The sequence below is a fragment of the Aquarana catesbeiana genome, linkage group LG08 (assembly GCF_042186555.1).
Source record: "Aquarana catesbeiana isolate 2022-GZ linkage group LG08, ASM4218655v1, whole genome shotgun sequence".
NCBI classification, from domain to species: Eukaryota; Metazoa; Chordata; class Amphibia; order Anura; family Ranidae; genus Aquarana; species Aquarana catesbeiana.
Genome location: NC_133331.1, coordinates 77,672,679 through 77,690,652, shown reverse-complemented (window position 1 = coordinate 77,690,652; position 17,974 = coordinate 77,672,679). Strand labels below are relative to the sequence as shown.

Here is a 17,974-nt window from a genome sequence, read left to right as displayed (position 1 = left end):
AGGATGGCACCATGCTTTTCATGGCCATTCTTCATCTGACCTATAAATAGGATCTAGAAGAGCATGAGCTCAACTGAAATGTACAAGTTCCAGTTAGGAAAGGGGGGTTATTGTAATAAGATGAGTAATAATCATTAACGACCAACTCCACACCTACAAAATACATTGATCTCTCAGAGTGGATTGTGTTATTTTTCATCAAAAGTTGAGTTACTCTTTAAGTATACTGATCATAGGAAGCAGATTTTCTTTGCCAAAAGTTGGGATTCTATATAGCCAAAGTACCATCAGATCTGAGCTGTATGACATTCCACAGTTAAACAGTTGTTAACAACATCGTTTATGGACAGTCACATACAACAGGCTCAAAATCTTTGTTAAACTCAAAATTTCAGTATCTGGACTGGATATTTTGTGTGCATGGGTACTAACCTGTATAAAAACACAGCCAGGTCCATTGATGGATACAGTGTAATCTCCAGGAATGTCAGGTAGCTGGACTTGTTGCAGAAGCAGGCGGTTTGAGTCCTCTACATGGAGTTTGGCAACTGGAGCTTCACCGAGGGTGACGGCTACATCACGAGGACCATCATGTTGGTGAGCAAAGTAGCCATACAAGGCTAGGGCTTGAAGAGCAACTACTGTGTCCTGAGTATAAAATAAAGATTAGGGTAATTGATACTTATGTGTAACGTGGACAATCCGCACTACTCCCAAACAAATGAAGTGCAAAAAAAGTGAAAAAATTGGAACCTGTAAAAACATAAATGAAGGTGCTGCAACCTAAAAAAAACTGAACGTACGGTTTTAGCAAACTGTGTAAATGGAATTAGGCGTGCTACCTATAACATTCAAACTTGTAGAAAAGTCAGTGAAAAAAAAACATTTGAATAGCTTTAGGCTAAATTGGAAAATTGGTGAAAAGTGAATAAAAATAAAAATCAAATATGTGCAAAATCCATCAGAGGGCTTGATAGCGTCCTTATTAGGTGACACCCAAAAGGTATGAAACTTCACTGAGAACAAGTCTTTCAGTCAAATGGGGGTATTATCTTCATCAAATACTTTTTATGAATTTTGATGAAGATAATATCCCCCATTTGACTGAAGGACTTGTTCTCAGTGAAGTTTCATACCTTTTGGGTGTCACCTAATAAGGACGCTATCAAGCTCTCTGATGGATTTTGCACATATTTGATTTTTATTCACTTTTCACCAATTTTCCAATTTAGCCTATAGCAAAGGTTGCTATTCAAATATTCAAATGTTGTTGTTTTTTTTTGTTTTTTTTTTTTTCACTGACTTTTCTACAAGTTTGTATGTTACAGGTAGCGCACCTAATTCCATTTACACTAATTGATACTTCTCTCTTTTAATATTAAAGAGGCCATGTCACCATTAATTTCAACAAAAATCTTCTCTTAAGGTTATACAGTATGTGCATGTAATGTATTTTATGTGTGTTATTTACATGAAAAATCCATCCAAAATCCCTGGGAGCGCTGTGTTGTGCCACCACCTTAAATGTGATGTCAGCAGCCCTATAAGTGACATTCAATAGTTTGCTCCTTCACCTGCTATGTAAAAGATTATGTATTGGGGTGAAATGCTGGGCCAGCCCAGCACAGAGAGTAAATAGACACTCCCAGAAGTGAAGAGGGTCATGTCATGCAATGAAGGATGAGGCTGTGGTTAGGAATTGACTCTTCCTGGAGTAGTCAGGTTTGCAGGCAGATTCAAAGGCACAGTGCATGTGAATAAAGAGTTGTTTATCAAAAGGAAAAATGCTGCATGTAAGCATTCAAAATGCCTGTGCTTTTACTTACATTTTATTAAGTTGGTAGGAGGTTCTCTTACATAGGTTAGCCAATCTGACCCTAAGATCTTCCATATGACTTTATCTACTTGTAAGGGAGCACTAACGAAATGTATTTTTTCAGTTTTAATTTGCTAAATACATTCCAGGTGTATCAAACGAAAACAAGAAAAAAGAAACCGAGCAAGGGTCATTCTCTACAGAATGCTGGCAGGGGACAGGACTTTCTACTCTATCCGTGGCTGCTTTCTAAAGATAATGAACTGAAGGACATTGCTTTTGATGTGCCTAGAATGTACTTAGCTAACTTAAAGTGGAAATTCTATTGGGCTTTAAGATCTGGGGGTAGATTACTTCAATTTCTGTTACTAGAGTCTGGTTATGAAAACAGTATAATAATTTGCTGTAGGACTTCCCTAAAACGGATTTGTCACAGAGTTTATATCAGCCAGTTCTGTTGCTAGTACTGCTTGACAATCAGTGAGTGCCTGTGAAGTGTATTTGCGCTGTCTAAGGCTTCATGCACGCTGGTTTACTGTAAAACGCTGTTCCTCCAGACAGGAGATAATCAGCGTTAAAAACTCACCTCACCTTTTTTTAAACCAGTTTAGCTGTTCAGAGCTTTGGTGTTTGGGCATTTATTTATTTAATTGGCCGGAATTTTAATTTATTCTGACTATTGAAATGAATAAAAGCTGAAGTGCTAAACATGCCTAGAGTTTGGGCACGTTTAGATGCGTTTAGCAGCGTCAAGTGTTTTTTCTGCCAAAACTCTGTTGCTCCTGAAAGCACTGGTAATGGGGTTTTTTTTTTCCTGCCTCTAAAAGCCTATGGGTACATGCAGTTTAGTGGCAGGAAAAAAAAAAAAGGCCTGACACCCCTAAGAGCAGCTTTAAAACTTCCAGTGTGCATGAGGCCTAACATTCAAAGAGGAACTCTCCGTCACCACTATCTTTCAAAACCCAGCGAATGCCTTCAGGCACATCTGCGCATCTGAGATCTGTGACCACCATACCCGTGGCATCTTCATGTGGAGGGCAAGTTGAAATTCACTCTGTGGGTGGCTCTGTCGGCTCCCTCTTGTCCCTTATCTTTCGATTACAAAATTGAAAGAGCCAGGTGGAAAATAATGACCACATTGGCTGGGAGTGAGACAAAACTCTTTTAAAAATCTGCTTGGTACACAATGTTTTTGGTGGTTTTTATTTAGAGCTTCTCTAAATAGGATGTGGCACCTATTTAATTTAAGCCTCAATACAATTCTATAACTGATCTACAAATAGATGAGGTGCAGAAGGGACAAATGGTACAAATCAGTATAAAGAGATGCAAGACAAGGGAGATGACAGGTTTCTTGCCATATACCTGGGTAGATGAAAAACCACCAGTGGGATTCTGGTGCTTTATTATCCATGAGACCACCTTTGAACCATGTGTCATATCCTCGCCATTGACCTTGGGTTTGGATAACATAGCCAGCAGGACATAGGCGGTCGTCTCTACATCCAGGGATGGGGCTTTGCGGTAAGGGTCTCTTCTAATTGCAGAGTCTTCTGAGGATTCTGGACGATGCCAGTGGATTGTGCCATCTGGAATATTACATTTTTGTTAATGTTGATCATATTGGCAATTGATCAAGATTTGATGGAGAAAACTTTCTCGGATCATATGGTTTTAACCCACTGAATATATTGGCTTCGAAATCAGAATATCAAGGCATACATTAACTTTAAATGACACTGAACGGTACAGGAATCACGACAAAATTATTAGGTTACTAACCTTCTGGTACTCAGCAGTTCCTATCCATAACCTCAAACATCTATTTAGGTGCGCCAATGAGCAATGAGACCCCAGAAACTCTTTTCAGCAAAATCTGACACTTGCTAGAAGTAGAGAGCTGGTCTGCCACCCACCATCCCCCCACATACACTTTCTGTACCTAGCTACTAGTCCTTCAAATAATGGGAAACTCTTATGCCGCGTACACACGGTCGGACTTTACGGCAGACTTTGCCCGGCGGACTTTTCAACGTACTTTACGACGGACTATCTGAATGAACGGACTTGCCTACACAAAGTCCACCAAAGTCTGTCAAATTTGTACGTGATGACGTACGGCTGGACTAAAACAAGGAAGTTCATAGCCAGTAGCCAATAGCTGCCCTAGCGTGGCTTTTTGTCCGTCGAACTAGCATACAGACGAGCGGACTTTTCGACCGGACTCGATTTCGACGGATTAATTTAAAACATGTTTCAAATCTAAGTCCGTCCAACTTTTGAGAAAACAAAGTCCGCTGGAGCCCACACACATTCGAATTGTGTGACGAAATCCAGTCCGCTGGGCAAAGTCTGCCGTAAAGTCCGCTCGTGTGTACGCGGCATTAGATATAAGCTGCAAGACTAGGAATAATGTTACCCCACTGTAATATACAGTATAAGTTATTACAATATTACAAAAGAGCTGCACAATCATTTCAATATGCACAGGCTCACAGAACGCCTTTATATTCCCACAAGAAAAATATAATAATTTTACTAGAGGATATGAAATAGATTGCATTCTGTTAACAGGATGTGATTATACACATGAGGAAAGTACTCAAAACATGGATTTTTTTTTTTTTTCATTTCAGAAATCCTTTTCCATATTTGTTTTACGTTTACGTGTAGGCAAAAGTGACAGTGAGGGGAAAGACTAGAACATTGAGAAGCTTCATTAGCTTTGTGGGGATAACTTTTGCCATGAAGCAAAGCATCATGACAGTGACATCTGTCCAATCATGTCCTGCTGCAGCTTAGGGGGAGTGATTGGGGGTCAACCGCCTATTTTTACCCCCCCCCCCCCCCAATCACAAGTGTTAGCTAAGAATTTTCATGGTACTGGTTCTTTAATGTGTGTGTGTGTGTGTGTATATATATCTACAGTATCTCAAACAATTAAACTCTTAACTAAATTCTAAAGCCCCATACACACTATCAGATTTTCTGCTGATTTTTGTTTTCAGATTTACCAAAACCATGTAGTGCAAGAGCCTGTCTGATTGCATACAAATTGAAACTCCTAAGGTTTGACCTCCTATTATATGGTTTTGGTAAATCTTAAGGAAAAAATCAGCAGAAAATCTGATGGTGTGTATGGGGCTTTACTGTGATGTTTTAAAGTAGGTTAAAAATGGAAAAGCATTGGATTGCTTACTATATACATATACAATATCAGTTGCCCATCTGAGTTTATCTAGCATGTAGGGCATACTTAGTTCTGAAACCACATGCTCATACCTTGTTTGATGGCCTTGCCATCGAGGTCATGAAGGAGTCGGGCACGGAGTTCCAGTTTTCCAGCAAGTGTGAAAGCATACGCCATTAATGCTTCTGTGTAAAGGTCCATTTCATTACCTATAGCCCTCTCCAGGCACAACAAGCCACCGTTGACCACCAAGTGCTATGAAGACAGAGATTTCTTTTACAAAGACACATACAGTATATGCTCAAATAAATCTACCAATAACTAATTGTAAGATTTGGCTAGATCCTACTAGCCATCAAGTGAACATTGGTGGATTAAAGTGGAACGGGCACTTTAATAAATAATGGATTAGTACAAAGTTTCTAGTGCCGAGTACAACTTCTTTTAAATATGTATTGATTGTACCATAACCAGTTTGTTTATTTCTCCTGATAAAAAGGTTTTACGTGTACATTTTTAAAATTAAGCTTGGTTTTTGCAATTCACATAAACATTGCTAGCCAGTTATCATCTGGAGGTCTTTTACGTTAGTTTTTTTGTATACTCATACCGTAACAGGCAACTTGATTTCCAACAGTGTGATGGTAATGTAGGCAGACAATACTATTTCATTATTCACTCCTCCCTGAAAAAAAAAAAAACAAATATATTGACAGTCAAGTGTCTACAGAGCAGTTTGACCGCAGAATATGTGAACATGCTTTGGTGTCACTTTGATGTGATAATCCAAATTTGATCCACATTTGATGATAATAGTTATAGCCCGAATACATTTCTAAATAGCTGGCAGATGGGTAATGTTGCCCATATGTACAGTTGGTGCAGAAAGTATTCAGACCCCCTTAAATTTTTCACTCTTTGTTATATTGCAGCCATTTGCTAAAATCATTTAAGTTAATTTCTTTTCCTAATTAATGTACACACAACACCTCATATTGACAGAAAAACACAGAATTGTTGACATTTTTGTAGATTTATTAAAAAGGAAAAACTGAAATATCACATGGACCTAAGTATTCAGACCCTTTGATGTGACACCCATATATTTAACTCAGGTGCTGTCCATTTCTTCTGATCATCCTTGAGATGGTTCTACACATTTATTTGAGTCCAGCTGTGTTTGATTATACTGATTGGACTTGATTAGGAAAGCCACACACCTGTCTATATAAGATCTTACAGCTCACAGTGCATGTCAGAGCAAATGAGAATCATGAGGTCAAAGGAACTGCCTGAAGAGCTCAGAGACAGAATTGTGGCAAGGCACAGATCTGTCCAAAGTTACAAAAAAAATTCTGCTGCACTTAAGGTTCCTAGGAGCACAATGGCCTCCATAATCCTTAAATGGAAGACATTTGGGACGACCAGAACCCTTACTAAAGCTGGCCCTCTGGCCAAACTGAGCTATCGGGGGGAGAAGAGCCTTGGTGAGAGAGGTAAAGAAGGACCAAAGATCACTGTGGCTGAGCTCCAGAGATGCAGTCGGGAGATGGGAGAAAGTTGTAGAAAGTCAACCATCACTGCAGCCCTCCACCAGTCGGGGCTTTATGGCAGAGTGGCCCGACGGAAGCCTCTCCTCAGTGCAAGACACATGAAAGCCCGCATGGAGTTTGCTAAAAAAAACACCTGAAGGACTCCAAGATGGTGACAAATAAGATTCTCTGGTCTGATGAGACCAAGAGAGAACTTTTTGGCCTTAATTCTAAGCGGTATGTGTGGAGAAAACCAGGCACTGCTCATCACCTGTCCAATACAGTCCCAACAGTGAAACATGGTGGTGGCAGCATCATGCTGTGGGGGTGTTTTTCAGCTGCAGGGACAGGACGACTGGTTGCAATCGAGGGAAAGATGAATGTGGCCAAGTACAGGGATATCCTGGACAAAAACCTTCTCCAGAGTGCTCAGGACCTCAGACTGGGCCAAAGGTTTACCTTCCAACAAGACAATGACCCTAAGCACACAGCTAAAATAACGAAGGAATGGCTTTACAACAACTCTGTGACTGTTCTTGAATGGCCCAGCCAGAGCTCTGACTTAAACCCAATTGAGCATCTCTGGAGAGACCTAAAAATGGCTGTCCACCAATGTTTACCATCCAACCTGACAGAACTGGAGAGGATCTGCAAGGAGGAATGGCAGAGGATCCCCAAATCCAAGTGTGGAAAACTTGTTGCATCTTTCCCAAAAAGACTCATGGCTGTATTAGATCAAAAGGGTGCTTCTACTAAATACTGAGCAAAGGGACTGAATACTTAGGACCATGTGATATTTCAGTTTTTCTTTTTTAATAAATCTGCAAAAATGTCAACAATTCTGTTTTTTTCTGTCAATATGGGGTGCTGTGTGTACATTAATGAGGAAAAAAATGAACATAAATGATTTTAGCAAATGGCTGCAATATAACAAAGAGTGAAAAATTTAAGGGGGTCTGAATACTTTCCATCCCCACTGTATGTTTGGATTCATCAGATATATATTTTTATTTTTACAAATGTTTATTGGGAAGCTAAAAAGCCATGGTAACAGTTTGACAATTCCATATATTAAACTGACAAAGACGTATACACATTGGCCAACATTATACAAAAGTAGCAATAATATAATAATGACAAGATTAAGATATGTTAGGATAGGGTCCATAGGATTATACTCAACTATATGATATTATGTGTCGATAGAGGGATCTGGAGATCAGAGTCTTGGTTTTCTTCCAGGTATGACTATTGGGATATAAAAACCCAACCAAGATTGTGCAAATATTGTGTGGAGAGAAGGATATTGAGCTAAAGTAGATGTTGAGACTATGAAAAATGGAGGGATGAGTGGGGTTAGGAAAAAACAGAGGAAAAGAAGGTGGGGTAAGATTCAAGAGGAATGTGTAGGAGTGGAAAGGAAGGAGTCCCAGGGTTTTAAAGTCCTGTAAAGTTAAAATATTAATTGAGAATCCTCAAAGCATTAGGGTTGGGAATAGGATATCCAGGGCTGTCAAATGAGGAGAAATTTAGTGTGGGTATCAATTGCTGTGAGTTTTTAGTTTATCATGATATTGGTCAACCTATTTTTTTTTTTTTTTTTATGGATTTGAAGCTTGGGGTTGGGGTCTAACAAGCCCTGGCTATTGCAACCTTGGTGGCTGTGAAGATATGGAGGACCAATTCAGTGCAAAAAAGGTCAGGAATACGTTTATTTAGTAGTGCTTTATAAGTGGGAGATTGAGAATGTAAACCTGTATCCAGAGTCTGCTCACTATTGGGATATAAAAAAATCTCACAAAAGTGTGTACACCCCCCACATTTTTGTAAATATTTTATTCTATATGTTCATGTGACAACACTGAAGAAATGACACTTTGTTACAATGTAAAGTAGTGACAGCCATGCAGATCAATTTGATGCAGTGTGAGACATATGGTCTGAGCACTGACAGGCTGACATCTTCAACCTCTGCAGCAATGCTGACAGCAGTCATACGTCTATTTCCCAAAGACAACCTCTGGATATGATGCTGAGCACGTTCACTCAACTTCTTTGGTTGACCATGGCAAGGCCTGTTCTAAGTGAAACCTGTCCTGTTAAACCGCTGTATGGTCTTGGCAATCTTCTTATAACCTAGGCCATCTGTCATGAAGATCCTGCCAGTAACCGACGTCCCAGGCGCACGGGAACCCGGCCACGGTGTCAGGCAGGCTATTTAAACCTGCCTGTCACACTCCATCCCCGCTGTCTGCTCTACAGCGTTCTGTGAGTGTTACCCGATCTGATCTGTGTATCCTGTTATCTGACCCGGCTTCCTGTTTGACGATCCTGCTATCTGCCTGCATGAGACCCTCTTGGCTTGCCTGACCATCCCTCTGCATTATCCCTGGTACCTCTGCTGTCCGAACGTTACTGACTCCAGCTTGTTGACCCTCCGCTGTGTTCATCAGCTTCTAGTCTGCTATTACCTGCTGTTGTTCCTGGTTCCAGTCCAACTTCCAGTCTGCTATTACCTGCTGTTGTTCCTGGTTCCAGTTCAGCGTTCCAGGCTACCTTCTGCTGTGTTCCAGCCCAGTGTTCCAGGCTATCTTCTGCTGTGTTCCAGTCCAACTTCCAGTCTGCTAATACCTGCTGTTGTTCCTGGTTCCAGTCCAGTGTTCCAGGCTATCTTCTGCTGTGTTCCAGTCCAGCTTCCAGTCTGCTATTACCTGCTGTTGTTCCTGATTCCAGTCCTGCATTCCAGTATCTGTCCTCAGTCTACATCTCAGTCTACTGATTCCAGAGGGTGCCACCACTACTGGACTTCCAGCAACTGTAGATCCTGCCAGGCACCCATACCACTCTTCACTCCTGGCCCTCTGTCTCCATTCCAGGGGAACGGGAGTGGGAGCTGTAAGGGAGGTCTTTTCCTGCACTTCAGGCTCACAACCTACCAGGTACGTGACAGTAGCAGACAGCCATGTCTGAGCCTGAGCAGGGAACGTCTCCCATGGAGGAACTCTGTGCACACCTGGCAGGATTGACTGAAGCAGTCAAAAATCTGCAACAAGGATACACCAGACTGGAGGAACGAGTGTTAACCCTGTCTAACCCCATTGGGGCCCAGGGAGCTTCCTCTGCTCCTGCTTCTTCAGTTGGGCCTTCCTCAACGGTGGTGATGCTTCCTCCGGAACCTAAGGTTCCCACACCTGAACGTTTCTTTGGAAATCGCCATAAGTTCAGAGCCTTCCGCAACTCCTGCGAACTATTTTTTGCTCTTCAGCCACGTACCTTTTCCCTGGAGGCTACAAAGGTGGGCTACGTAATTTCTCTACTCTCTGGTGACCCCCAAACCTGGGCCCATCGCCTCTTAGAGCAAAAGGACATATCCCTGACCAACCTCTCCACTTTCTTTGACGCACTAGGCCAGTTATATGATGACCCCCAGCTATCTGTAACTGCAGAGGCGGCCCTACACACCCTTCAACAAGGTCGCAGAGCAGCAGAGGATTATGTGGCTGAATTCAGGAAGTGGAGTGCGGACACTAACTGGAACGATGCGGCTCTCCGTTATCAATTCCGGTTGGGACTTTCTGATCCTCTGAAGGATGAACTGGCCAGGGTGGGTACACCACAGACTTTAAATGCTTTAATCGATTTAGCTATCCAGATCGATCGACGCCTACGAGAGCGCAGGTCTGAGAAAGCTATGGGGTCTTCTCGTCCAACTTGGGTTACCCCTAAAATTCCTCATCACCCATCATCAACACCACCTACCTCCACGCTTAACTTACCTGAGCCCATGCAATTAGGAGTCCTGCGGCCTTCACTCACCCCAGAGGAACGACAACGTCGTCGAGCAAATAACTTGTGCCTGTATTGTGGGGAACCCAGGCACTATGTCAGGAACTGTCCCCTCAAACTCCGTAAGTGTTTATCCCTATCTACTGACTATGTGACACCTCCGGTTAAAAATTCCACTCACCTTGCTCTTCCTCTTCTGCTACAGCTTCCAGGGAGGAATCTACAAATCACCGCCATTATTGACTCAGGAGCTTGCAGCTGTTTCATGGATTCTCATTTTGCTATCCAACACCAAATACCTTTGTCACCTAAAGCCCATGGACTCTCTATCCATCTAGCTGATGGGACCGCTATCAAGTCTGGGCCTGTCACCCAAGAGACTATGCCAATACCAGTTTTCATTTCCAACGTCCATCAGGAACAGCTGCGCCTGGACATTATCGCTTCACCCCTGTTCCCCATAATACTCGGCATGCCATGGTTACAGGCCCATAATCCGGACATAAATTGGATCACGGGTGAGGTGACCTTTCCCTCTCCTTACTGCCAACAGTTTTGCAGAACCCAGAACATCCAGGAGAACTCTACTCTGTTATGCCTAGATATAGATCCTAGTCTACTTCAATCCATTCCTTCCGCCTATCATGATTTCCTGGACGTATTTAGTAAACAGAGGGCAGAGGTGCTACCCCCTCACCGGGCCTATGACTGTCCCATTGAGTTACTTCCTGGTGCTGAAATTCCTTTTGGAAGAATATTTCCCCTGACTGAGGTGGAGCAAGGGGCATTGAAGGAATACATTGACGAAAACCTCAAAAGAGGTTTCATTCGTCCATCCACGTCCCCCGCAGGTGCTGGCATCTTCTTCGTGCAGAAAAAAGATAAAACCCTCAGACCGTGTGTGGATTACCGCGAACTAAACAAAATTACTGTGAAGAATCGGTACCCTCTCCCCTTAGTACCAGAGTTGTTTCAGAGACTGGGAACGGCTACCATATTCACCAAACTTGATCTCCGTGGGGCCTACAATCTAGTTCGTATTAGGGATGGAGACGAATGGAAGACCGCTTTTCGTACCCGTTATGGACATTTTGAGTACCTTGTGATGCCTTTCGGCCTGTGTAATGCCCCTGCTACTTTTCAATACTTTATTAATGATGTGTTACGTGACTTTCTAGACCTGTTTGTCATCGTCTATCTAGACGACCTATTAATTTTCTCTTGTTCCCTTGAATCCCATCGCAGGCACGTCAAAAGTGTATTGGGCCGACTTCGACAACACGGTCTAAATGCAAAGGCTGAAAAATGTGAATTCGAACAGAAAAGTATTCCATTTTTAGGGTTAGTCATTTCCAGTAAGGGCATTAAGATGGACCCCCAGAAGGTCACGGCTGTACTAGATTGGCCAGTCCCGACTGATAAAAAAGGAATCCAGCGATTCGTTGGATTCGCTAATTTTTACCGCAAATTTATTAAAGGGTTCTCAGCCATCATTGCACCCATCACACAACTTACCAAACAGGGTACACGGTTCCATTGGTCGGCCGAGGCTCAAAAGGCTTTTGAGACTCTCAAGGGCCTTTTCACCTCCGCCTCTGTACTTAAGCATCCAGATTCCTCTCTGCCATTTATTCTAGAAGTGGATGCATCTGAAATTGCTGTAGGAGCAGTATTGTCCCAAAGACAGGGAACCAAGGCCCTGCTGCACCCTGTGGCCTTCTTTTCTCGTAAATTATCCACGGCAGAGAGAAATTATGATGTGGGTGACAGAGAGTTGCTGGCAATCAAGTCAGCATTAGAGGAGTGGCGCTATCTGTTGGAGGGTGCCGCTCATCCAGTTTTAATCTTTACTGATCATAAGAACCTGGAGTATTTGAGGTCTGCAAAGAGGTTGAAACCACGTCAGGCCAGGTGGGCTCTCTTTTTCTCCAGGTTCTCCTTCCATGTCACTTACCGTCCTGGCTCCAAGAATACCAAACCTGACGCTCTGTCTAGAATGTTTCACAAACCTCAGGAGATTTCCCCTCCAGACACCATTTTGTCTCCGGGGAACTTTCTTCTACTTCAGGGAGACCTGCTTTCCCAGATTAAGCAGGCCTCCGCGGGAGTAGAATCTTCCATGAAGACAGAGCTCCAGGTTAAAGATGGGTTACTGTGGCATGAAGGTAGGATCTTTATACCTGAAACACTACGAGTTCCAGTACTAGAGCTTTGTCACGATCATGCGCTGGCTGGGCATTTCGGTGTGGCTAAGACCACTGATTTGGTTCAGCGCACCTTCTGGTGGCCTCAGCTGCGCAAAGATTGTAAAGCATTTGTAGAGTCCTGTACCACCTGCCTTAGGAACAAAGGGCACAAAACAAAGGCATGGGGTCTACTAAAACCCTTGCCTGTCCCAGATAGACCCTGGAAAATGCTCTCTATAGATTTTATTGTAGAATTACCCCCGGCTGGGGGCTTCACTTCAATCTTTGTCATAGTGGACCGGTTGTCGAAGATGGCGCACTTTGTCCCAATGAAGGGTACCCCTTCTGCTATAGAAACAGCACAAGCATTCATTAAAGAGGTCGTCAGGCTCCATGGGGTACCAGTTAATATCGTTTCAGATCGAGGGGTACAATTTACCTCTCGATTCTGGAGGGCTCTGTGTAAAACCTTGGACATTGAACTCTCATTTTCATCAGCTTATCACCCCCAGACTAATGGGCAAACAGAAAGAACAAACCAGACCCTTGAACAATATTTGCGCTGTTTTTCTTCCTTTGCCCAAGATAATTGGATTGCTGTTTTACCATTGGCCGAATTCGCTTATAACAATTCGATTCATTCTGCTATCAAGCAAACTCCGTTTTTTGCGAATTATGGTTTCCACCCCTCATTTTTACCAAATTCTCTTCCAGAATGCACAGTACCCGCAGTCCAGGAGAAATTGGATTTCTTTACCTCTAACAACCAAGTTTTACAGGACACCATGACCAGAACTCAGGAATACAACAAAGCAACCTTCGATAAAAAGAGGCGAGGTGAGCTCTTACTTGCACCTGGGGATCAGGTATGGTTGTCCACCATAAACCTCAGGATGGCCTGCCCTTCCAAGAAATTGGGTCCCAAATTTCTTGGACAATTCCCTGTTAAACGGAGAATTAATGAAGTTGCATATGAACTTGAACTCCCGGATTCACTAAAGGTACATCCAGTTTTTCACGTGTCCTTGCTTAAACCATCTATTACCAACCCATTTCCAGGTCGAAGTACGGATCCTCCTGATCCAATCCTGGTAGATGGGGAAGAGGAATTCGAGGTGGAGGCTATCATGGATCACAGGAAAAGAGGTAACCAGAATCAATTCTTAATAAAATGGAAGGGGTTTGGCCCAGAGGAGAATTCTTGGGAACCAGAGGATAATATTCATGCTGAAGACCTGTTACAAGCCTTTAAAACAGCTCATCCAGAGAAATTTTTCCAAAGGGGCAGGGGGCAATGTCATGAAGATCCTGCCAGTAACCGGCGTCCCAGGCGCACGGGAACCCGGCCACGGGTCCCATTGCGCATGCGCGCGCGTTCACGGGTGCGGTCATGCACGGGCACGTGCGCGCGCACTCCCGCTGGTGTCAGGCGGGCTATTTAAACCTGCCTGTCACACTCCATCCCCGCTGTCTGCTCTACAGCGTTCTGTGAGTGTTACCCGATCTGATCTGTGTATCCTGTTATCTGACCCGGCTTCCTGTTTGACGATCCTGCTATCTGCCTGCATCAGACCCTCTTGGCTTGCCTGACCATCCCTCTGCATTATCCCTGGTACCTCTGCTGTCCGAACGTTACTGACCTCCGGCTTGTTGACCCTCCGCTGTGTTCATCAGCTTCTAGTCTGCTATTACCTGCTGTTGTTCCTGGTTCCAGTCCAACTTCCAGTCTGCTATTACCTGCTGTTCCTGGTTCCAGTTCAGCATTCCAGGCTACCTTCTGCTGTGTTCCAGCCCAGTGTTCCAGGCTATCTTCTGCTGTGTTCCAGTCCAACTTCCAGTCTGCTATTACCTGCTGTTGTTCCTGGTTCCAGTCCAGTGTTCCAGGCTATCTTCTGCTGTGTTCCAGTCCAGCTTCCAGTCTGCTATTACCTGCTGTTGTTCCTGGTTCCAGTCCAGCGTTCCAGGCTACCTTCTGCTGTGTTCCAGTCCAGTGTTCCAGGCTATCTTCTGCTGTGTTCCAGTCTGCTATTACCTGCTGTTGTTCCTGGTTCCAGTCCAGCGTTCCAGGCTACCTTCTGCTGTGTTCCAGTCCAGTATTCCAGGCTATCTTCTGCTGTGTTCCAGTCCAGCTTCCAGTCTGCTATTACCTGCTGTTGTTCCTGATTCCAGTCCTGCATTCCAGTATCTGTCCTCAGTCTACATCTCAGTCTACTGATTCCAGAGGGTGCCACCACTACTGGACTTCCAGCAACTGTAGATCCTGCCAGGCACCCATACCACTCTTCACTCCTGGCCCTCTGTCTCCATTCCAGGGGAACGGGAGTGGGAGCTGTAAGGGAGGTCTTTTCCTGCACTTCAGGCTCACAACCTACCAGGTACGTGACACCATCTTTATGTAGAGCAACAATTCTTTTTTTCAGATCCTCAGAGAGTTCTTTGCCATGAGGTGTCATAATCCAGGAACATAAGGGGAAGGGGAAGGGATCACCGCTCCAGGTGGATATGTGGATACAAGACTCTCCTCAGAACTGGAACACCAGGTGCAGGCTAAGCATATAGTAAATGAAGCAAAAAAGAAGTTCTGGACAGCCGCACTCCGGAATATAGCCTTTATTGTAAAAAAATCCAAGAAATACAAGCCACAGCAGAAAATGGGACAAACGTGTTGACGTGTTTATGACTAAGTACTGGTAAGTGTGAAACGCGTCAACACGTTTGTCCCATTTTTCTGCTGTGGCTTATATTTCTTGGATTTTTTTACAATAAAGGCTATATGCTGGAGTGCGGCTGTCCAGAACTTTTTTGCTTCATTTGCCATGAGGTGTCATGTTGAACTTCCAGTGACTAGTAAGAAAGAGTGATGACACCAAATTTAACACACCTGCTCCCCATTCACACCTGAGACATTGTAACACTAACGAGTTACATGACACCAGGGAGGGAAAATGGCTAATTGGGCCCAATGTGGACATTTTCACTTAGGGGTGTACTCACTTTTGTTGCCAGCGGTTTAGACATTAATGGCTGTGTGTTGAGTTATTTTGAGGGGACAGCAGATTTACACTGTTATACAAGCTGTACACTCACTACTTTACATTGTAGCAAAGTGTAATTTCTTCAGTGTTGTCACATGAAAAGATATAATAAAATATTTACAAAAATTTTGAGGGGTGTACTCACGTGTGTGTGTGTGTGTGTGTGTGTGTTAGATAGATATTATCTATCTATCTATCTATCTATCTATCTATCTATCTATCTATCTATCTATCTATCTATCTATCAATAAACCGCTCTTTTCTGTTAAAAAACAAAAAAAACAAACTGGGTGCCAACTGTCACTTGGCACTCAAATCCTTGCACTATTTAATACAGTCCTTTTTCTGCAACAACCCCCTCTTCTCCATTGCCACCTTACCTTTAAAGCATTATTAAAGAGTTGTCCCATATTATGGAAGCAGCCATTGTCTTTCTGCTTCTGTAAAAGCCAAGTCATGCTGTCTGATATTTGTTTTGGGTCAATGTAAATGTGTGACTGAGCCTTGGAGAAGGACCTGAGAACGAACGCTGTTAACCTGGAAAAAACAAAACCGTTATTCTTCTCTGTTCTCCTGTCAGCATGCTTCCAGTGTTAAATTGTCAGCGTAGGGTAAATTACGTAGATCGCTCAGCTGACTGGCTCAAACGTCTGGCCCTTTCAGCCTGAGTGCTGTCTCATGTGACTACAGAAAGCTAAAATAAAGACAGATTATGATACTGTATACCAGCTGCATTACCCAAATACATAAAGAATATACAGTATAAGTCTGGTCTTTTTATATTTGCCTGAATTTCCCCTTAAATAAAGCTAACAGTTTCTTTATAACAATACGTTTTTTGTTCCCCATCCCCAAGTGTCCATACCAAGTGTTCCCTTGTCCAAACCGAGGTCCAAAAGCACTGTACGAGCCATCTTGGTGTTTGTAAATCAGCTGCCTCTGATATCCTGTAAAATAACAGGAAAACAAATACCATCACATTTGCATTGCTTCCATCTCAAACTGTAGCTTTAAAAGAGAAGAATGGAATTAAAAAATATAAACAAACAATTATACTCGCCTAGGTCGATAAATCTGTTGGCCACCGGCTCTGTGCTGAGAACTGAGCAATCGAACACTGCTGATCGCTCAGTTCTCCCCCTCCGCTCTAAGCAGAGAGCTGGGAACTGTCAGTCACGGGCTCTCTGCTCTCCCCTCTGGCCTGTGGAGGGAGTGGGATGTGCTGGTTTAGACTCTCAGTGGATCGCTCTGTGACGTCAGCCGACACTGGACTTTAACCCGTTGTAGCTGAAAAGGGGTAACAGGAGTGCAGAGCTAAGTGCACTCCTGTGACCTACAGGATAAGTATAGCCAAAATGGCTTTGGCTACATTTCTTTTTAAAGTAGATCTAAAAAGCACCTATACTATACTATAAGGCAGTTATACAGCCTTTCTCACAGTGGCGGTCTATCCATAAGGGGCACAGTGGTGGCACGTCCGTAAGAGGTGCAGGGGCGCGACCCCCCCCCCCAATCCACGCGCCTGGCCCCTAATCTACATTCAGAGCACTGGACGCATGGATTACAATGGGATGTTTTTTGGGGTTTTTTTGAGCACATAATTAGAGAATGAGGCTATAATTGGCTACAACAAAGGGTGGGCTCAGGGCGCAGAGGAGGGGGGGTGTTAGTTTGCTGCCCCCCAAAATATTGAGCACCAGCCACCATTGCTTTCTCAACAAGGATTTCTCCAGAGGTTGCTATAGGTTCCTTGAGCATTAACAGGCCTCTTGCCTGATGTCTGGCACCAATGTTATTCTGCAGAGCCAGCAATGTGGGACGAGTGGAGCTTCTGGTTTACCACTGCCGCCAATGGACATGTTGGCTGTCTGTAAGAAGAGCATTCTCTTTAGTGTCCCCATACTGGGGACATTAAACTGACCACCACTGGACGCATGGATTACAATGGGATGTTTTTTGGGGTTTTTTTGAGCACATAATTAGAGAATGAGGCTATAATTGGCTACAACAAAGGGTGGGCTCAGGGCGCAGAGGAGGGGGGGTGTTAGTTTGCTGCCCCCCAAAATATTGAGCACCAGCCACCATTGCTTTCTCAACAAGGATTTCTCCAGAGGTTGCTATGGGTTCCTTGAGCATTAACAGGCCTCTTGCCTGATGTCTGGCACCAATGTTATTCTGCAGAGCCAGCAATGTGGGACGAGTGGAGCTTCTGGTTTACCACTGCCGCCAATGGACATGTTGGCTGTCTGTAAGAAGAGCATTCTCTTTAGTGTCCCCATACTGGGGACATTAAACTGACCACCACTGTAATGGGTATTATGACTGACCAGTAGTAGAACAGGACCTGTTTTCCACTGATCACCAGTGTAAACCTAATTAAACTAAAGAGCGCCAAGTGATTGGCTGACGGTTGGGGTGTGGCCCCATTG

General features: G+C 43.7%; 1 protein-coding gene across 2 annotated transcripts in view; it reads right to left on the bottom strand.

Moving 5' to 3' along the window:
- LOC141105863 (alpha-2-macroglobulin-like) overlaps window positions 1–17,974 on the bottom strand; it is a 127,175-nt gene that overhangs the window by 20,521 nt on the left and 88,680 nt on the right. For both annotated transcript variants that reach the window (XM_073596016.1, XM_073596017.1), the window contains exons 25-30: window positions 16,411–16,492; window positions 15,926–16,082; window positions 5,617–5,691; window positions 5,099–5,261; window positions 3,182–3,405; window positions 433–648 (exon numbers count right to left, since the gene is read on the bottom strand). In XM_073596016.1, coding sequence (XP_073452117.1) covers window positions 433–648; window positions 3,182–3,405; window positions 5,099–5,261; window positions 5,617–5,691; window positions 15,926–16,082; window positions 16,411–16,492 — 917 coding nt within the window. The remainder of the gene's footprint in view (window positions 1–432; window positions 649–3,181; window positions 3,406–5,098; window positions 5,262–5,616; window positions 5,692–15,925; window positions 16,083–16,410; window positions 16,493–17,974) is intronic.